This window comes from Phodopus roborovskii, unplaced genomic scaffold (genome assembly GCF_943737965.1).
Source record: "Phodopus roborovskii unplaced genomic scaffold, PHOROB, whole genome shotgun sequence".
Lineage (NCBI taxonomy): Eukaryota > Metazoa > Chordata > Mammalia > Rodentia > Cricetidae > Phodopus > Phodopus roborovskii.
Window position 1 is genome coordinate 6,869,005 of NW_026126461.1, and position 22,301 is coordinate 6,891,305.

General features: G+C 38.7%; 1 protein-coding gene across 1 annotated transcript; it reads left to right on the forward strand.

Moving 5' to 3' along the window:
- The first annotated feature begins 523 nt into the window (after nt 1–523).
- On the forward strand, nt 524–21,439 carry Septin2 (septin 2). The gene is made up of 12 exons (XM_051190835.1): nt 524–550; nt 2,103–2,223; nt 6,981–7,067; nt 8,525–8,648; nt 9,760–9,894; nt 10,013–10,130; nt 11,233–11,334; nt 11,960–12,105; nt 16,398–16,481; nt 17,226–17,283; nt 18,897–18,999; nt 19,498–21,439. Exons 1-11 carry the CDS (start codon nt 542–544, stop codon nt 18,996–18,998), a joined length of 1,086 nt encoding a protein of 361 aa, XP_051046792.1. The 5' UTR covers nt 524–541; the 3' UTR covers nt 18,999; nt 19,498–21,439.
- The last annotated feature ends 862 nt before the right edge of the window (nt 21,440–22,301 follow it).

Sequence of the window (22,301 nt, forward strand, 5' to 3'; positions counted from 1 at the left end):
TTCCAATTCCAGGGGATCTGACACCTTCTGACCTCAGGCCACCAGTTACACACATAAATATTAAAGAATTCATTCCTCATTACTTGTCAGTGTGATTCATATTACACCTTGAGGCCCAGTGCCAAAGTGTATACTCATGTCACTCCAGGGATCTTTCAGTAAGAGATGACACCCATTTCAGGGTATAGCACTCCAGGCACGGGAATGAATCCTTTCCTTTTTGAATGGCTCCAGTTAAATTGGAAGTAAGAAGTAGGTTGTCTTTTTCTCCCATCTCATCCTTAATGTCTAAGATGTAGTCAGGTCTGAAAAAATACATATATTTGGGGATGTAGAACCATGTCTACAGTTGCTTATATCAACTTATCTAGTTTTGTTTTTATACTGAGTAATGTTACTCATTTCTAGGGCAGTGTTTTTATTGAGAAACAAGCTAATGTCACATGTTTTTATCTTCATGGATCAGTTTACGCTGTTAAATATGTATATACAAATTCAGACATCTGTCTTTTTTTTTTAACAGATAGGAAAATCAAGAAAGATGTCTAAGGTAAGTAAGGTCTTCATGTATCTATGGTATAAAAAGAAATTGTTTTATATTTTCAGATAGTTGAAAAATAGGGTTTCTATAGATAAATTTCCAATTTTGTCTTATTATTCTAAAGTTTTGAGTTATCTTCTTTTTTAAATTTTTAAAATTGTCAATACAAATCCTCTTAACCGTGTTAGTTTTTTTTCCCCCAAAACCAATCAAATAGTATTTCAAAATTCCAGTAATTCAATTAAGTAAATTAATGGGGCTCTTAGACATGCTACATTTAGATTAGCCCTTATAAGTTGACCTGATATAAATTAGTTTTAAAGGACCCGTGTTTTGTTTGTAGGTTTGTTTATCCTCCCCCCCCCCTTTCTCTTTTGTATGTATCAGGCTGGGGGAGGAGGGAGAAAGAAAAGGAGACAGAGATTTCTCACTACTGGCCTGAGCTTCAACCATCCATCTGTCTTCATTTGTCTGGGGCTGGGATCACAAAGGCTTATCATCATGCCCAGTCTTTTGTGTTCTTTTTATTTACGTTCTAGTGATTGAATTCAGGTTTTCAGACTTGCAAGACAAGTACTTCCAATCTCCTAGATTGCGGTTTTGTTCTTGATTTATCACATCTTCAGCCATCTTTAGTCTGAAGAGGCATTTCATCAAGAATTCTTTTAACTGTCTTTTCACCATCATGCGCAGTGGGACATGCCTATAATCTCAGCACTTGCAAGGCTGAAGCAGGAAGATTGCAAGCTTCAGACCAGCCAGGAATATGTAGGGATCCTGTCTCAAATCAGTGAATAAATATTTCAGTGTAGTCAGCTGTGGGCTTATTTTTTTGTTTCATGGTTTTTGAAGCTGAATTTTTAACATTGCACTCCTAGCTTCTCTGCCTTTCTCTAGACAAAGTTCTGAGTCATAAGAGGAAGAAAGGAAAGGAAAGGAAAGGATGTCTTTTTTCCCAGATGTTTTTACAAACCTATCGTTCCTGATAACTGGTTGTAGTCTATTCTTTAACTAAATGTTGAATGAAAAGAGCCAGTTTTCTGAATTCTCTTTATATCAGGCCTTAATTTAATGTATTGCACTGAGATATGTTAATATTATATTTTACATAGTTAAATTGCTAAGCAGAATATTTAATAAAATATTATTAATCATCTTACAGCTATGGAATTTGATTTGATTATGGTTATTTTAATGATTTATTTTTATGTGTTTTGCCTGCATATGTATGTATGTATTATGTATCTATGTATGTATGTGTTGAATTCCCTGAAGTTACAGTGTAAATGCTGAGAATTGACACAGTTCTTCTGGAAGAGCAGCCAGTGCTCCTAACCACTAGGCCATCTCTCTAGCCCTGGATAGTGTTTCCTTTAATCCTCTTAAGAGAACACTGTTTTCTGATAATAGTATAGGTTTTGAAAATGATTAATTTGTGAAGTTTGTATTTTAGTTTGTGAGAACTGCTGATTTACCTATCACAAGTCTGATAATGTCATAAAAGCAACCAGTAAGGTATTTATTAGCTCTTCTTCTTTTTTTTTTTAAACCTTAACTTTAGCAACAACCAACTCAGTTTATAAATCCAGAAACTCCTGGCTATGTTGGATTTGCAAATCTTCCCAATCAAGTTCATCGAAAATCAGTGAAAAAGGGGTTCGAGTTCACACTGATGGTAGTTGGTAAGAAATGATCTCACTAATATCCCCCTTTCCCAACCTATGAAGTGCACTGACTCATAATGTCAGTGAGAAAATTTCTTTTTTGACAAAATTACCTCTGGAACTTAAAAGCATGTTTGTTTATTTGACCAGGATTTCATACATATAATCAGGAAATTTTGCTCAAGAGGAAAATACAATTTTATGTCATTTCCTTATTTGTATATAATGAAAGTTTCTTTGTATAATTAACTTTGTTAATAGTGATTTTTGGCTCCTAGTAGTCACAACCCTTATCAGTCCTTCCCCATACTAAATAAGTTTCTGTTTGTTGTATTATTTATGTGTGTGCATGTATTTAACATTCACAGGGACATACTTGGGTAGAGGCGGTTCTTTCATTTTTATGTAGGTAAGGATAGAGTTCATGTCATCAGGCTGGAGCAGCAAGCACCTTTACTTTCTGAATTATCTTGCTGCCCTGTCCCACGTTCCCCCTGCAGTTTAAACAGGGCGGATGTTGAAGAAAAAGGACTTCCAAAACCAGGTCATAAAGATATTTTGGCTCCTATCTTGCCATCACTTGATCATTCACTCTAGAGGAAGCTAGCCGTCATGACGGCATAAAGAAGACTATAAGGCAAGCAACTGAGGCTGCCCGTAGCCTTATAGGTGACCCACGTCAGAAGCATCCGCCAATCCCAGTGAGGCTTCCAACACATTTACTGTCTCTAACAACATTGGCTACTGTCTTATGAGACACCAAACCAAAAGGATCTTAGAGATACTGTCAAAGGCCAGCACTTGTGAGGTAGAGGCAGGAGGATCTCAATGAGTTTGAGGCCAGCCTGGTCGACATGGTGAGCTTTGTTTGGGACAGCCAGGACTACATAGAGAGACCCTGTCTCACAAAGCAAAAACAACAAAAAAAGACACTGTCAAGTTTTGTGGAACTTAAATTTGAGGTATTGTTACAGGTGAATTTGAAGAATTATTACATACTAGAGATGATGAATGTAATCATTCAGTTGTGTTTAATTTTCACTTAAATAGTAACTCATAAAATTACAGAGGAAGGCTATGAAATTGAATGGTTGCCTAAATGTATTTCTGTTGTATCAGATACAGCTGCTGTCAAAAGGTGTTATGGATCCCAACATATATTGTGTTTTAGCATCCCAGTAGAAGCTTAATGAACTGTGGTGAGGAGCTTTATTGTTACTGGGGTTTTTGTTTTAAACAGGGTTTCATTATGTGTCCCTGACTGGCCTAGAGCTAGCTATATAGACAGGCTGGCCGAGATAACTCAGATCACAGCATCCTATGTATTGGAGTTCAAGGCTTGAGACACCACATCTAGCGTTAATGATGAATTGTGGATTCTGTTAGCATTATCACATTTCAGTTAATTTTTGGCAGTTGCAAAAATTTCAAAACTAATGAAATAAGTGTTTGAAAAGCTTTATGATGGTCATGACTATGTAAGACATGATTATTTCTTAGAATTAATTAGTACACAGATCTAAAATGAGGACATTTGCTATTCTTACTGAAGAAGAGTAGGTACCAAAAGGGGCTCATTAGTATTAGACTTTTATAGGCCATATAGTTTGCTCATAATATTCAACTCTGAACTTACAGTGAAAAAGCAGCCATAGACAGACAGATAGCACATAAACAAATAGGTATAATCATGTCTCAGTAGAGCTTCTTAAATTGACGTCTGAAGTTTGTCTGTTGGAGAATGGTATTTTACAGTGTATTGCTTTTGTTCATGTTGTATTTGCTTAACTCTGTGAAGCTGTGTTACTGTGCCTGTCTAAAATACCTGATGGTCTAATGAGCTGAATGGCCAATAGCAGGGCAGGAGAGAGGAATAGGTGGGGCTGGCAGGAGAGAGGATGGATCTGGAAGAAAAAAAGATCTGGGTACAAGAGAAAAAGGAGGAGAGCTTCAGGGACCCAGCTACACAGCCAGACATAGAGGAAGAAGGGAAGAAAAAAAGTTACTGGAATAGAGAAAGATAGAAGCCCCACGGTCAAAGATAAATGGGGTAATTTAAGAACAGCTGGCAAGAAACAAGCCAAGTTAAGGTAGGGCGTTCATAATGAAGAATAAGCCTCCTCCACATGTGCTTTATTTGGGAGCTGGGTGGTGACCCCCCCCCCCAAAAAAAAAGTCAAAAGGAGCAAAAGCATAGTAAGAGTAAAAAAAAAAAAAAAAAAACTAGCAGAAACCACTTACCAGCCCCTTAAATAGGCTATCCCTCCATCAGTGGTTAACTGGACGACTGAATAAAACAGGTATGCTTATGGGTTTGTTGTTACTGTTTAACAGTAGGCAGTTCAGCAATTTAGTCCTTTAGAGAAGGAAAGCAAATTATTTGGACCTCGCAAGTTACTACATAATTCTGCCTTTTTCAGAGAGGGGAGAATGAAATAAATCAACAGGTCACAGAGCTAGAACCTAAGGTAACCAGGCAGAATTCTCAAGAAGAATTCCAGAATTATACACTGGGAATTGGCTGAATGACACTAAATCTGTGTGTGTAGAGTATTACAGGTTACTGAAGCTGGGTAAAATGTTAACACCAGAGACAGTGAACTGGAGACTACACAGGGCTAGAAAGTTTGTGGATGTGGAAACATTTGAATTCCAGCTAGTCAAAGAGAACTCTTGTTGAACACTCAGAGTCTCCAGGGGGTAAAGTAGACTAGAATCTGCAGTTATCCCTAAAAGGTTATAAACAAGCCTCGGAGAATCAAAACTACTTGACTGCTTTCTAAGTCAGAAATACCATTTATTATAAAGACATCAATAAGTGTGGTGGTGCATGGCTATTAATCCAATGCTTGAGACCTGGCTGGGTAACAGGATAATCTTAAACTTCTGATTGCCCAGGTTTTACCACATAAGTACTAGCACAGTACCTAGTTGTCTAAGTCATTACATTAGGCAAGCTTTATTCCATTTTAAATCACAAGTACAGACTAGTGTTTATGTACAAGAGTTTAGCAAGACCAATGCAACCTATGTTTCTGTAGTATGATCTGTATATTCTGAAAAAAAATCATGATATACAGAACCGGGTGGTGCTGATTCATGAAGCTTATGCAGAAAATAAGAGCACATAACTCAAGATTTTCACCATTTCCACATCGAATGACCTTAGGAGGGGGCTGGAGAGAAGGCTCAGCAGTTCAGAGCACTTACTGCTCTTTCCGATGATCTGGGTTCAGTTCCAGAGCATCTAATGCCCTCTTCTGGCCTCAGGAACCACACATGGTGTACTTGTATGCAGGCAAAATACATCATACACACAAAATATATTTTTTTTTAATTCTACAGGAACATTATAGTGTTATGCTATCTTAGACCATTTTATTTTGTTAGAATACCATAGAGTGGGCAATTTATAAAGAAAATATTTTTGGGAACTATGAGTCCAGTGTGACAAAAAACCATATATACCTAAGGGGCCTTCTTGGCTGTGTTGTAATGTAATTGAGGGCATTGTGGTGAGGGAGCACATTTTTAATAACAGCCACTCTTGAGATAAAAGTAGTGATCCATTTTTGAGGATAAAGTCCTCATGACCTATCTACTAATACCATAATGATTAGCTGAATTTCAAGAGTTTTGGAAGGAATTTTTGTGTACATTGGTGTCCTGCCTTCATGTGTTTCTCCATGAGGTTAGAAAGGGAGTTACAGTTGTGAGTTGCCATGTAGGTGGGAGGACTTGAACCTGGATCCTCTGGAAGAGCTCTGTTAAGAGCCAATGCTCTTAACAACTGAGCCATCCTTCCAGCCTGAAAGGAGCCTTTAAATCAGAACTAATGGTTAAAATATAATAACTAAGCAGACAATTTGTCTCTGAAATCAGCCATGTAGAGGATTGCAGCTGTGAGTTGCTGAGAGGTGTGGAAGTAAATTGTCCAATGATGGATGGAGATTTTTAGTGCTAGCCTAGTGAGTGTGACCCATGACATTGATGATTTGAAGTAACTTGATAGATGTTTGATGTGTGTGCATTGAAGTTTTTTTATTGTTGTTGTTCCATTTTCTACCCAGTGAACATTGTATAAATGTAAGCAAACGTGAAATTTGTATTATACAGTTCCCTAATACTACAATTCCATTGCAACAGATTCTTAGTTTCAAGTGTGTTAGTATAGGAGAGCTGGCTAAATGAATAGTTTGTCACATTAATAAATACATGGTTTAACTTTTCAAAGTTGTTATCTACTATGGTATAAATTTTACCAGAAAATAATTAAAAATGAGTTTTAAATAGATAGAACCAAGGGCTAAAGAGACAAGTAGTTAAGAGTACATTCTGTGGCCAGGCGCTGATGGCACACACCTTTAATCCCAGCACTCAGAGGCAGAGGCAGGTGGAGCTCTCTGAGTACAAGGCCAGCCTGGTCTACAGCTTCAGTTTCAGGATAGCCAGAGCTGTTACTCAAAGAAACCCTGTCTCAAAAAAAGAAAAAAAAAAAAAAAAATCAATGCTTATTCTAAAGAACAATAAGGAAATTCTAACGTACATTCTGTACACCTGTGAAGCGATAATTTGTTTGTGATCATGCCACTAACAAATTTCTACAATCCCCTAGTCTTGGATGCAAATTAGTTTCCTGTTCTTTGACTTTGAGCAAGTTGCTCACCTTCCTTGAGCATCCACTTCCCTTTTTGTGAGGCAAATGTGGTGGTAAAGACTCTTGATTTAACAATCATATGGGGAAGGTCATGACATTGTTCTCATTTTCATTTAAGGTGAATCTGGTCTAGGAAAATCAACTCTCATAAACAGCTTATTCCTGACTGATCTCTACCCAGAAAGAATTATACCAGGAGCTGCAGGTAAATATTTCTATATCACTTTGAAGTGTAATTTTCCTGAGCATTGTTAGATATCTTAAGCCTTAGATGTGTGTTTTGTTTAGTCAGTTTGTGTTTTATAAATTGTCACTTAAGTAGGCAAACTGTGCTCTATCTGATCTAAGTTCCTAGAATCTTGGTTGTAGACTTTGTTTTATACTTATCTGTGCAACTAACCTTTATTTCAGTTTGGTATTAAATGTCCTAATTTTCTAACCATACTGTACACTGGATAAGAAACTCAACTAAAAGAATTTTATGTCTTCAACAAGTTGGTTGGTGGTGGCACACACCTTTAATCCCAGCACTCAGGAGGCGGCAGAGGCAAGTGGATCTTTGCAAGTTTGATGCCAGTCTGGTCCACAGGGGGAGTTCTAGGACAGCCATGGCTACACAGAGAAACCCTGTCTCTCTCAATCAATCAATCAATCAATCAATCAATCAATCAATCAATCAATCAATAGTTACATACAAGACGAGGTAGCTCAGTGGCAGAGCCCTTCCCAGCATATGTGAGGCCATACATTTAATCTTCATTATAATCTAAAATGTTATGTAAATAAAAAATTACCATAGGAATTTATGTCTAATCTATCTATTCTCTGATTATCCCAGCATAGGATACTCCAATTCCTAATGTAAGCTTGTTTGCTTTACAATACTGGGAATCAAGCCTTCATGCTAGGCTTAAAAATACTTATAAAATCAACTGCAGTAAAAATGTATAATCTTTTCATCAATACTCTTATATTGTTTTAAATGAATTCACAGATTATTTAACTGGTCGTTTGTGTGTGTGTGCGCTTGCACGTGCATGCACTCATACTCTGACATGTTCATATGTGCATGCATGTTGACATGTGAGCATACATGTCAGGAGACAACTCTCTACCACTCCTACCATATGGGTTCCAGGAATTGAACTGTCATTGGGCTTGGCAATAGGCACTTAACACTCCATGAGCCATCTTGCCAATCCCAATATTGGTAATTTTTAATTTTAAGATTTTTAATTTGTATGATGATTTGCCTGCATGTATGTATGTATGTATACCACACACTTGCCTGGTGCCCTTGGATGTTGAATCCTCTGGAACTGGAGTTCTAGATGGTTGTGAACCATCATGTGTGTACTAGAAACTGAACTGTAGTTTTCTGCAAGAACAAGTATTCTTAACTGCTAAGTCATCTCTCCAGCTTCTCAGTGTTGGTATTTTTAATGATCCCAAGAAAAAGATTCATTTTTAGCACCAACATTTCTCATGCTGACTCAGGATCATTTTAAGCAGTCCTTATGTTACTTTCTGAGAACCTTCCTCAGAGGCAAGTACTGACCTTCCAAGTTATTTTCATAAGAACATAAATAATGGGTAATTTCTCCTTTAGCATGCTGCCTTGATTTTATGGTACGTTTTCTATTAAGTTTGTTTCTTTTCTAGAGAAAATTGAAAGAACTGTCCAGATTGAGGCTTCAACTGTTGAGATTGAAGAGCGGGGTGTCAAGCTTCGGCTGACAGTAGTGGACACACCTGGCTATGGGGACGCCATCAACTGCAGGGATTGGTATGAATCCACAGAGGGTTGCAGAGCCCCCCAAAGTGCTATGCATTTTTTTCATTTACTTAATTTATAAACTTACAGTTGTATACAATGTTAATAACACTTGAAGTGCCAGATCTAATCATTTAAAGTATTAAATATTAGCTGTTTTGAAACAGGGTCTTACTATATATTACAGGCTGGCCTCAAACTCAAAATTCTCCTGCCTTGTCCTCCTAGGTATTTTGATAATAGATATGAGCCACTATGTCCAGCTTGAAGATTAGTTTTTTTCTAAGAACACTCCAATAAGACCTGAGATTTAAAAATTAACCATATGTAAACTGCTCTGTGATATGAATTGCAACCAGTATACAAGTTGCTATTTATATACGTATGGCCCTTCTATGTGGTTTGAGGTGAAATTTGAGTCATAGTTCCTGTGAATTGCCATTGTTTTTACAAATAAGGAAATTAAGAAAATTGAACAGCCTGTTGCCTTCGTTGTGCAGAAAATTCTACTTTTGTACCTGCTTCCTCCTTGTCCTAACCCTGCCAAAGTAAATTAGCAACTTAACATCACTGAGAAAAGGAAGGAAGGGGAAAGGTGCTCCTTTGCCATTGCCCTTCTTCTGCATTAAGAATGTCGCTCTTCTCACCATTTTGTGAACATGCTGTCCTGTTTGGCAACTTATGTAATCCTGCCTTGGACCACATGCTTTCTGATAGTGCCCTGCTTCTTGACCTCCTGTCAAGCAGTTGTATGGCATGAAAGAATTGGCAGCCTTCCAATTTTACAGGCTACCAGTCTGGTACTTTGCAACCTGTCTTACTAATACTTGCCTACTTAACACTTGTCACAGTTTAAACACACACACATTCTCTCTCTCTCTCTCTCTTACATATACTCTCTCTCTCTCTCTCTCTCTTTCTCTCTCTCTCTCTCTCTCTCTCTCTCACACACACACACACACACACACACACTTCATTTTGCCAATGATGAATGCAGTCAATCTTCTGTTATGGATTGTTTTATACACTATATTGGAAAGGGGAGAAAAAAATTATTTTTCCTTTGATGTTAGGGACTGCTTGTCTCTATACCCTATGATTACTGTTGAAACTTGTGTTTCAGTTTTAAGACAATTATCTCCTACATTGATGAGCAGTTTGAACGCTACCTACATGATGAGAGTGGACTGAACAGGCGACACATCATTGATAACAGGGTACACTGTTGCTTCTACTTCATCTCGCCGTTTGGACATGGGTGAGTCAGTTGTTTACCAAGGAAACCTGCTGCATGTTATAAGAAGTGAGATGATTTTGAGGAAAAAACTTAGTCGTATGCTTTCCCTAAATGTGTTACTTTTTAACATTGTTTTTAGGTTGAAACCCTTAGATGTTGCATTTATGAAAGCCATACATAATAAGGTGAATATTGTGCCTGTCATTGCGAAAGCTGACACACTCACTCTGAAGGAGCGTGAACGGCTAAAGAAAAGGGTAAGAGCTGGCCACCCATGCCTCCTCAGCGTGACTTTGAGCCGGCTTCCTAACAGGAGGAAGAAAAACTTGAGCTGAGTTCCAGAGGCAGGGCCACAGAATTCATGTCCCATTGTATGTTAGAGTTCAAAGTATACTCAGCATTTGTAGCCTTTTTTTTTTAAACATCTCATCCTCATAGAAGAATCAAATTTGTATAGTTTAAATTCTTCTTAGAGTGGGATGTGGCTTAGTAAAAGGAGCTCCCACAACCATAAGTGCATGATGTGACATGAAGGGCGCCCTCTCCAGGAAAGTCCATTGCCGGTGTTCACTTAAGTGTTCCTAAGTAGAATTGTTCCCTGGATTGGGGCTTTGAAAATGTCTTGCAGCTACCCACCACCTGATGCATCTCAGGTACAACACTGACCAGTCTCTGTGGTGCTGTTTGTTATAGGGATTAAAGGCACATGTCACCAAGCCTAGCTTAATTAGTTAATTTGGATATTTTAAGGCAGTCTCACTCTGTAGCTTTGAATTCAGAGGTTCACGAGCCTTTGCCAACAAGTGCTGGGAATACTCTCCAGAATTCTTTTTGCCTGCATGATACACTCCTCCTCCCATTCCATGATTATGTGTTGCCCAGGAACTTCAGGTGCTCATAGTGTGTCTTTGTTCGCGGGCTCTTGTCTCGGTAAATGATTGTGGGAGTATTTTCAGTTTAGCTGGTGTACTGGGGCTGTCCTTAGTATTTCTGCTGCTTTATATGTTGAAAGTGATGGTTTATGATTATTACTGTTATTCTTACAGAAAAGCTCCCAAAATTCAAACATAACCTTTTTACAATTCTTAAAATTACTTGAAAATAACTTATCAGTTGTTTGATCATCGATGTACAAATAATTACGTATTTCTCGGTTTGATTTTGTTTTGATTTTTTTTGATGTTAAGTTGATCTTACTTGTAGTTTTGGCTGATCTGGAACTTACTAAGTAGACTAAACTGGCCTTGAACTTACAGAGAACTGCCTGCCTCTTGAATACAATTCTTACTGAATTTCTAATATGAGTTAGCTAAATTTTGTATTTAATTAAAATTTATTCTAGTTTTGTTACTGTTTCAGATTTTGGATGAAATTGAAGAGCATAGCATTAAAATCTACCACTTACCAGATGCAGAATCAGATGAAGATGAAGATTTTAAGGAACAGACTAGACTCCTCAAGGTAAGAACTGAACATTCCTCCCTGTTTTCTTAGTGTACCTAAGAAGGCTTCACTGACAGAAGACTTGGAAAGTCATATCACAGTAATATATTTTGGTTTCAGTATAGTTAGGAAATTTTTACTTAAGATTTGAAAATGTCATTGTAGACTTGATTTGTTCCATTTGGAAAATAACTGACATTTCTAAGTGAAATGTGTATTCATTTAATACTCGATCAAACATAGTGAAAGCCAGGCCGGTGTGCTGGCACACTCATTTCATACCAGCACTGGGGAGGCTGGGAAGTGCAGAGGCAGAGCGATCACTGTGAGTGATGTAAGCAAGGGTGGCTTTGAATTCAGAGGTCAACCAGCCTGCATGACATAATTCCTCCCATTCCGTGATTCTGTATGAGATGCCTGCCTATGGCCCAGAAACTTTAGGTGCTCATAGTTTCTCTTTGTTTGGGGCTCTTGTTGGGTTTGTATAGCCAATTCCAGGCCATCCATAGCTATGTGTTGAGACCCTGTCTCAAAACTACAATAACAAAAAGCAACTACATACAGCAGCAGGGAGTCATTTCTGTATCTGTACTAGGTTTACAGTGAACATTGGTATTCTCTACTACCTTGTATTTCTTTCTAGGCCAGTATCCCATTCTCTGTGGTTGGCTCGAACCAGTTGATTGAAGCCAAAGGCAAGAAGGTCAGAGGTCGTCTCTACCCGTGGGGTGTTGTGGAGGTAGAAAACCCAGAACACAATGACTTCCTGAAGCTGAGAACAATGCTCATGTAAGATATTTGTTGTATTTGTTATGGCAGAGCTTAACATGAATAGGACATTCAGAAATTGGGAATACCTCTATCAGACTGATAAGACCATTAAGTTAGGGACTGAGGTTCTTTATTGGGGCTCTGTATCTCTGTTGAACTATCTCATAGTTCTTGTTCTTCTTACTCTCTCATCTTGAGCCATTGATTTTAAAGGAAAACCTTAACTGTGGCCTAAGAGGTCCTAGCTCCTGCTAGAAGATGGACAGCCTCTTGCAATTACCCTAGGCCTAGCTCTAACACATCGTGCTCCTCCTTGTTAGATGGTCCCAATTGGCCTTGAGGTTTCCATTTATTTATAATAACCAATAAACTTGTTTATTTCACATATAGTAATAAAGATGTTGGTTGGCTTCAAATTCAGTGTGTATGACTTGGAACTTTGGATTCTCCTTCTACCTCCCCAGTGCTGGTATTCTAGGCATGTGCCACCACACCCATTTTATACAGTGCTGGGAATTGAACCTAGGGCCTTATGCATGCTACACAAGCTCTTCACTAACAGCCCCAGGCTCATTACTGTTAAGAGGGTAAAGTATAGATGTTACTTCCTATTGCTGTGATAAAACACCATAACAAAAGGCTTGGTGTTGGTGGCGCATACCTTTAATCCCAGCACTCGAGAGAGGCAGAGGCAGGCGGATCTCTGTGATTCCGAGACCAGCCTGGTCTACAGAACTAGTGCCAGGACAGGCTCCAAAGCAATACAGAGAAACCCTGTCTTTGAAAACCAAAAAAAAAAAAAAAAAAAAAAAAAGGCAACCTGTAAAAGAATTTATTTGAACTTACTCTTCCAGGGGGATAAGAGTCTGTCCTGGCAGGGAAGCAGCAGATATGGTAGTTAGTCAGTGGCTGAGAGTTCACTTTAACTGAACACAGGAAGAGCACACTGGAAATTGCATGAGGCTTTGAAGTCTAAAGCCTACCTCAGTAACAAACTTCCTTCCGTAAAATCGTAACTCTTAAACCTACCCAAACAATGCCACCAATTGGGAACACCTGAGCGAGCCTACAGGGAATTTATCTCATTCAAACCACCATACTATAAGAAAGCATATTGTTCAAGAACTACACTTTGAGGAAGGTTGGGGAAATGACTCAGCAGTAAAATACTTGCTACTCAAATCTAAGGACCTAAGCTCAGATCCCTAGCCCTCATAACAGTCTGGTACAACAGCACATTATTATAAGCCTAGCACTGTGGAGTTGGAGACAGACCACTGAGGTTCACTGACCAGCCAGCCTAGCCAAATCAGTAATTCTAAGTTTATTGTTAGGTCCTCTCTCAAAAATAGATAGAGAGGGCCATTGGTGGCACACACACACATCTTTAATCCAGCATTTGGGAGGCAAAGGCAGAGAGATGGGAGAACCTCTGTGAGTTTGAGGCCAGCCAGGGGTACACAGAGAAGCCCTGTCTTGTGAAATATGTCAGTCAATGGCAGTGGGGTGCTGCAAAACCTGTAAAAGAAGATAGAAGGGCAGGAGACAGCTCAGCAACTTAAAATTGTAGTTGGTCTTTCTTAATGGACTACCAGCTCCCAAATAATGACGTGGAGACTTCTTACTAAACTTGACCCTAACTTAGGCTTATTCCCAACCAGCTCTTAGCAGGTGTGGTGGTGGTAACCACCTTTAATCCCAGCACTTGGGGAAACAGGCAAAAGACAGGTGGATCCTCTGTAAATTTAAGACCAGCCTGATCTAGAGAACAGGTTCCAGGACAGCAAAAATCAGGGCAAGGAGGGGAGGTGGGAAGGGGGTGGTGGCGCACAAAACTTATATTAACCTACAATCTGCCATGTGGTTTGTTACCTCTCCTCAGTATTATGTAGTCACATTTCCTCCTTGTCTGACTAGTGAATCTCCCCTCCTCCCCCATACATCAGGTTCTTCCCAGAGTTCCTATATTTGCCTGGAAGTCCTACCTATCCTTTCCTGTCTAGCTATTAGCCATTCAGATCTTTATTAAACCAATCAGAAGGTGTTGTAGGCAGGTGAGGTAAAACAGCAACATGTCTTCACACAGTGTGATCAACTGTCTTGCAACATACAACACTTAATGTCCTTGCAGAGGATCTGTGTCTGTATCACCAACTCCAGGGAATTCAACTCCCTCTTTTGGCCTTTGTGAGCACTTGAGTATATGTGCACACACACTTCTGTTTTCTTTGTATATTCATTTCTTCCTTTGTATTTCATTCCTTTCTCCCTCCCTAGTTAGAACCCTCTCCCATTTTACATTTTTTTTTAAAACAAAAGTATTGAGAGTGATTGCAGAAGACACCCAGTGTTGACGTTTGTAAGCACACACACTCAAACACCAGCATACACACACAATAATGAAAATAAGCAGAGACCAGTGAGTTGGCTCAGCAATAAACATGCATGCTACCATATTGGACAACTTGAATTTTATCTTAAGGATCCATATGGTAGAAGGTGATGACTGACCCATTCAAGTTGTCCTCTGACCTTCGTGCAGACCATGACACAAATGTCTCCCCATAAATAAGCATAAACTTGGAAAAAGGATTAAAAACAGTAACAATAAACCCCTTCCCCTCACCCTTGATTCTTAATAGTTTTTTATAATTAAGGGTAATGACTTTGGACAATAGTGTGAAAAACAAAAGAGGATATAGTCAATTGGACTGGACTGGCAAGATACTTACTTCAGCAGTTAAAAGTGTTTGCTACTATTGTGTCCATGTCAGGCTCTCAACAGCCATCTGTAACAACTGAGGTGACTTGACACCCTCTTCTGGCCAGTCACATAAATAAAAATAAAACTTTTTGTTTGTTTGTTTGTTTGTTTTAAGAGAAAAAAAACAAAGCCATGCTGAGGTGATAATGCCAATGTTAGGCTGGAATATGAACACCTACATGTTAGCATTGTGTCACCAAATCAGGACCCATGGTGTAATAGCTACTGCCCAGCAAACAAAGTGGGCCCCCAGTGTTAATGCTACAAGCTGTAAATCAGCATCGCTCTTAAACATCAGCCTAGGAAACTCTGTAAATGTTACAGGTGTCAAATATAAGACTGTCTTAGTCTATTTCCTGTTGTAATTTATAAATACGGAAGATTATTTGTCTCTTTCTGGAAGCCATAATATTGGCATCTACTACTGAGGGTCTCCTTGCTTGTTAAAGTGATCAATTTTATTTTTATTAGCTTGTGATATACATATCTTGGGGTACAGTATATTTAACACGAATATACTGTATGTACTAAACAATTTCCTTCTCTATATCAATTCTTTACATTGCCTTCAAGTTTTCCTCTTGTAGTTCTCTGTAAAATATATCCCTTTAATGAAAACAGTTCAAAGAGAAGTAATGTGAATAAATCTAATATTTTGGTTAGTTAAGACTGTCACTGTTTAATGAATGAGAACCAGCAATATGTTAACATCTAAGTTACTATAAATGTAGCATAATAGTTTTGAGAATAGTTAAGATACTTGGTCTGCAGTGCTAAGCCCTAGCCCCTGTCATCCAGGCAAAGTTAGTGTTGCACAAGAGGTGTGATTCTCCTCTGTTGTGCCAGTTGTATATTTTTTGTTTGTTTTGTTGCTTTTCAAAACAGGGTTTCTCTAGAAACAGGGTTTCTCTAGAACTGGATCTGTAAACCAGGCAGGCCTCCAACTCACAGAGATCCTCCTGAGTGCTGGGATTAAAGGGATCAAAGGCGGTTGCCACCAACGCCCAGTACACATTTTTGTACTTTTTACAATGAATATCCAACTACCCTTGTATCCATATTCTTACTGTTTTCCCTAGATTCTGAATAAACAGGAATGTGTTGTAATGTTCTCTACATATTTTTAAACATGTATGTAATATTTTAAGAAAGCTATGCAGATGCCTATTTGAATATTTTTCATATTAGAAAAATGGTATTTTATTTCAGGTACCATTAAATGAAAGTCTCCTAAAGTCTCTTGTGTGTCCTCATCCCTGCAGTGATAATGGTTTTGTACTCTGTCTAGTAGTGCCTGTGGCAGTGTTCAGGAAAAAGTGTTCTATACACACTTGTGTGTTATAGCTTTTTGTGATTGCAAAGGAGCACACTTCACTGGCATTTCCAGTTACATAGCTTATCCTGGGATTCCAGCAACCTGTGTTCAGTTTGCTAAATAATTACTCGGGCTCTCAGTTCTGCCAGTTTTTTCTGTGTTCTTGATTGTTGTTGTTCTTGATGAGACTCCATATACCTGAGTCCCTGTTGTATTCTTTCTCTTTTTCAGCACCCACATGCAGGACCTGCAGGAAGTGACCCAGGACCTTCACTATGAAAACTTCCGTTCTGAGAGGCTGAAGAGAGGTGGCAGGTTGTCACACCGCCTTGCCCGTATTGTGTTCCCTTAGTCACTTGCCTTTGCTTTTGTGTGTCTACCTCAGACTTCTTGATCACAAACAACACGTGCTTCCTATACAGAAATTGTTAAAAGAGTATTGCTAACTCAGTCAAATGGGGGTGGGGGAAGGACATTGATAATGTGCACATCAAGAACAGCTTTGGAGGCTAGGGAGATAGCTTAGTGGTTAAGAACATTCACTGCAATGCACATATATACGTAGATATACACATAATACATAATTAAGAATAAAAAAGCTTTTTGAAGTATTATGATGTTACTTTGGAAGCCAGACATTAAGAAAGGTTTAGACATAGGAAGTACAAGAATCCCTCCTGGCACACCCAGCATGCCCTGGTGGTGTTTGCAGAGTGCGCACAGGGCCTTTCCTCAGTCCTGCTCCACCAGCCTCTGCTCACTCCGCTCCATGTGGCTCCTTCAAGTGTAACAGTTTTATTCACCATATAGTCATAAAGGGGAGCTTATCCTAACACAAGACCCTTCTTCAGGTTAGACCTGCTATTTGTGACTATGAAATGACAGTCAGATCATCTTCTGAATTTCCAGTTTCTTCTTGTGTTCTCTTACCATGTCTTTAATTTAAAAAGCTGTAAGCATGTAATTATAAAGTAGTGGTCTTCAGAATTCTCAAGTTTTCTTTCTATTCAGAAGTACATTGCAGTATTCCAATTGTAATTTTTTTTGTTGTTCCCTTAGGAAAGTGGAGAATGAGGACATGAATAAAGACCAGATCTTGCTTGAAAAGGAGGCTGAGGTAAGTAGAATAGTCATGTTCTGGTGTCTGTAGCTGTTTTCCATCCAAATATTTTTTTTATTAAATAATTTATCTAAATTTATTTTATGTGCATTGGCATGAAGGTGTCAGATCTCCTAGAACTAGAATTACAAGCAGTTGTTAGCTGTTATGGGTGCTGGGAATTGAACTTAGATTGTCTGGAAGAGCAGCCAGTGTGCTTAACTCCTGAACCATCTCTCCAGCCCTATCCAAAAATATTTATAAATAGTTTATTACAGCTTGCTTTCTTGCTTTTTTGAAGTATTGTACTCAAATATTTTAAATACATGTGTGCATACTTAATATACATATTTTTCACATTGACTCACTTAGTCTTCAGTAGCAATTTAGCTGACAATAAAAGGTAAAATATTCAAAGATCTTTTTCTCTATACAACATAGACAGTAACCCACTGGGAAACCCAATGAAGCTGTCATTTTGCATTCAGTTACCAAAAAGGATAGAAATACATAGGACTTATATGCAGGAAGTAGTTAGATTGTGTAAAGTATAAAGATTTCAATAAATAAAGCATGGTGGCTAGGGCAAGTTGCTACGAGAATCCGTTTTCTAAACCTCTAGATTTAGAACTGTCTGAAAAAAATACCCTAGCAAAGTGTGTTTGATCTTATTTTTCTTAGGTAAAGTAATTCTAATGTTTGAAGGAGTAAACAAGCACATGAAACACAGAGAGCTCATTTATTAAAATTGTTCTAATGAGACCAACCTTGTTCTTCTCGTAACAAAAACATTTTAGAGAATGGTTGATATCCAAATAACCAGCTAGAAATCAATGCAGAGTAGAACTGTGCTAATCAGAATGGTGCATTCAAATGTGGTAGAGTTGTGTAGTGCAGATTATTTAGTGGTTATGTGGTCATAGGGCGCAACCTTTTGTAAACAAAAAGAAATCATTTCTTTGGCCAAATCAATTCATTGTGGATGTCTGCCATAACCACAAAGTTACCTGAAGAAAATTTGATTAAATATTTTAGAATACTTGCCTGGAGCTTTTCTAAACATACAGATGTCAGTGACAGAAATTGGTAAGGAGTCTGGGGATGTGGCTCAGTGGGTAGAGTGCTTGCCCAGCACACAGAAACTCCTGGGTTCAGTCTCAGCAAGTCGTAAACTATGCATGATGGATTTTGCCTATAATTCAGCACTTGGGAAGTAAAAACAGGAAGATCAAGGAATTCAAAATCATCCTCAGCTACATAGAGAGTTTGAGTCTAGCATGGGCTACATGATAATATGTCTCAATAATAACAAAACAGTGGATAAGGGTAGCAGTGGGTAAGCATTGTTTCCATTACTGAGACCTTGCTGTCCAGTCGAAAAGATGAATCATTCCCACTCCCCTTTCCTCTCTGTTCCCCAGAGGGTAATAGCAGCCTTCTTTCTTGTCTCGTCTTAGTCTGTTGTTTCATTTGAATTGCATATTTTGTCATTTACATGGATTTTTGATGAATTGTTGATCTTTTAGATTGGTTTGTGACTTTTTATTTGAACGTATTGCTGTATTTTAAAAAACAATAAAGCTAAATGTTATGACAGCACCAACACTGAGTCTGACATGTACCATTCACAGCTTCGCCGCATGCAGGAGATGATTGCAAGGATGCAAGCCCAGATGCAAATGCAGATGCAGGGCGGTGACAGTGACAGTGGGACACTCGGGCACCATGTGTGAGGTGTGTTTTCATGTTAGTAAGTTGGGGAGGTACGGTGATCTCTATCAGCCCAACCTTGAATATGATGAGCTCCTCTGTCTTACTTTTACCAATGTTCTTTGTTTTTCAGTCTGCCATTAGCTGTATCACTAGCCTTTCATTGGAAAGCAGAAGTCATTCTCTGCTGCCACCTACTGTCTACTAAAGACATTCCTATTTTCTAATGTTACAAAAAGTAAATGAGGGTCACCTTGCTGCAGACTTCTAGGCCTTTTAGGCAAACATTTATGTGACCATTGGAAATGGCCATATCACTTAGATTTGTGGTCTGGTGTAATTCTCTAAACTTTAAGTGTCATAGAACTTGACGGTTTCGGAGAGCTTCATAAATGGCATCTTGATGTAGTTAATAACATTTTGCTCAATTTAAGTAAGCCCTTTCATATGCAGAAGGAAGTATTGTCAATGATCAAAGCAATATATCACTCCCATTTAAGTTGTTTTGTCTTTACTTTCCAGAAAACGCTGTCGGATAAAAAGAAAAGTATTCCTCATAAGTGCTGCAACATCACATTTCTTAACACCCTTGGAAGTGTGCCATCCGAATTCAAGTCCGTGTCTGAGAATTTCAGTTGGTTGTTTTTTGCTTTTGATGGTTTTGATTTTTGGTTCTTTTCTCTTTTTTCCCCCCTTGTATGAAGTACTTTGAACATTTATATTTCATTGCTATGTTACACTTTATATTGTATGAGGTAAACCCTGATTTTCTTCTTCCTTAACCACTAATGTTAGAATTAACTTCTAAGAATCAGTCAACCTGTATACTGGTAATAGTGAATTTCTTTGATTGAGCTGGCCTGACCAGTCATTGACAAGTACTCTTGATTTATATCTAGACATTTTTGTTTGTTCAGAATGTTCCTGTGTGGTTGGACATGATGTGCCCGTGACAGAGGTGGTTGTGCATACTTGGTGGCAGAATATTTGCTTATTAGAATGAAGTCACACTGTTAACTTTATATTTGTGCAGAACACCTGAAACCACTTTTGCTGCTGTAGTTAATAAGGTTAATTCATCTGCACATTTATCTGTTAACCAGGCAGAACAGAGGAGGGTTATCTAATGAGATAATGTTTATACTTCAATGGCTTTTAAAAAGCAGGGTTTCAGGGTTGAATTTTAAGAGCTCTGGATTCTAATGCCAGATCCTTTTCAAGCCTCTGTAGAGAACTCACTACAAGGACTTTTTATACTGTGGATGCTGATTATGCTACGCTGTGGAGAAAACCAAAGCAGCTATGAGCTCCAGCTTCATATTGTAACAAGACTCTACACAGTAAGAGTCAGTAAGCTTTTTACTCAACTAAGGAGGCAATACTTTTTTAAAGAAACCAAAATGTTTATATTTTATACTGCACTTTAATGTACTTTGTATAACTAGGTGCAAAAGATCTGCCACGGCAGTGGAAATCAGTCCTTGGTGGGCATGGATCTGAACCCAGGCTTGTGATTGGGTGGTGCTCTTGCACAAACAGCTGCTTGAAGCCCAAATGCCTGCCAGGTTTTCCTCTAACTCTACCCTTTTTCAGTGATTTTCTACTGACAGGAAAATAACCATTTTTTAATTAGCAGGCTGTCTCGTCTGTTTTCAGCCACTGTCATTTTCCTCGGGTGGTAGAGTATAAAATGTCTTCATGGCAAGAGTGAAAGGCAGTTCAGATGAGCAAAGCCGTGCCTGGGGATAGTCTGGTACTCTGGCCTGCCTTCGCTTGCCGTTTCTCATGTCAGCTCATGGCCACAGAAAGGGCAAGTGAAGGAGACTGGTGTGGAGGTCGCAAAGCAGGTGCTGGTTCTGTGCTTTCATTTGGCTGCAGAAGAAAGTGCTTGGTTGATGATGAGGCGGGGATTTGTGTTTAATTCAGGCCAAAAATCAATAGTACTAGTAAGAATGAGACTTAAAAGTTGTTAGTTATAAATGACAGAAAATAATGTTTGCTCATTTTACCCCTTCACTGTTGCATCACTGTGATTGGCCAGGGGTTCACTGTGTAAAGTTCCTACCAAGAACAGTGTTGATGACTTTAGAGGACACCCATGCAATTCTTTGTTTGGGTTATTTTGACATTAATTTGATTGGAGAAAGGTGTTTTTTTAAGAAACAAAAGCATTTCCAAGTGTCTAGTGGGAGCCCTGTGTTTGTGAGTTAAGGTTGCCATTCAGGGCCAGCTGACATCTAAGACCTAAGCAATGTGAGCTGCAAGGTCTTGCAGCCACAATTCTAAATCCCCCTTCAGTTCTTCCACCCAAATCTGAACATACACTTTTGCTAATAAATACAGCTCTCTCACTAAAAAGTAACTTGTACCTATAGAAATGTATTTTGAAAACATTTTACACTTCAACTTTGTAGCCATTTAAACTAACCCTTTTTCAATAAAGCACTATTGTTTAGATATTAAATGAACAGTTTTCGTTTTATTTGTAAGGTGTGAGGTCCACTGGGAATATTAGGGGCCCCAATGACAATTGTATATTAGAACAGGAAGTTACTTGTATTAATAGCATGAGTACTGTGTGAGAAGGCCCAGATACTCCAGAAGAAATGGTACAGCGGGACAGAACTATGTAAAGGTTATCAAATTATCTACAGATTATTTGGTAAAAATGGACACTAAAACTTCATAGGTAAGTTTACTAAATAGAAAATGAAGAAACAACTATTAAACTTAGTGGGAAGTCAAAGTGATCCAAATGTATTTCCAATTAGCCATATAAGAGGTAAGTTTGGAAATCAGCTTTTTAAGTTTTTAAACAACTTCATTGGTTGAGAGTGAGACAGTCTCCCTTTGTAACCTGACAAGCCTGGAACTCCCTGTGTAGACTAGGCTGATCTCCAACTCAAAGAATCCACCTGCCTCCTCTGGAGTACTGAGATTGAAGTGTAAGCCACCATGCTCAGACTTTTACATTTTTATTTTATGTGTCTTGAGTATTTTGCCTACATGCATGTGTCTACCACGTCCATGCCCGGTGCCTGAGGAGGAGACTAAAGATGTCAGATTTCACTGGGACTGGAGTTGGAGACAGGTGTGAGCAGCCAGTACTCTTACCTGCTAAATGATCTCTGCAGTCGAGGAAAGCAGCTTTATTTATTTTAAAGTTTCTCAAGACAGGGTTTCTCTTTGTAACTGCTGTGCTGTCCTAGAACTCACTTTGTAGACCAGGCTGGCCTTGGAGATCTGCCTGCCTCTGCCTCCCAAGAGTTGGACCACCTGATGGAAAGCAACTTTAAAAATCAGAATTTGGACAGGTGAGATGGCTC

Coding starts and splice junctions, on each gene's coding strand:
- Septin2 (XM_051190835.1), top strand. Junction 7,068..8,524: donor AATTATACCAGGAGCTGCAG/GTAAATATTTCT, acceptor TTTCTTTTCTAG/AGAAAATTGAAAGAACTGTC. Junction 17,284..18,896: donor TGCTTGAAAAGGAGGCTGAG/GTAAGTAGAATA, acceptor TACCATTCACAG/CTTCGCCGCATGCAGGAGAT.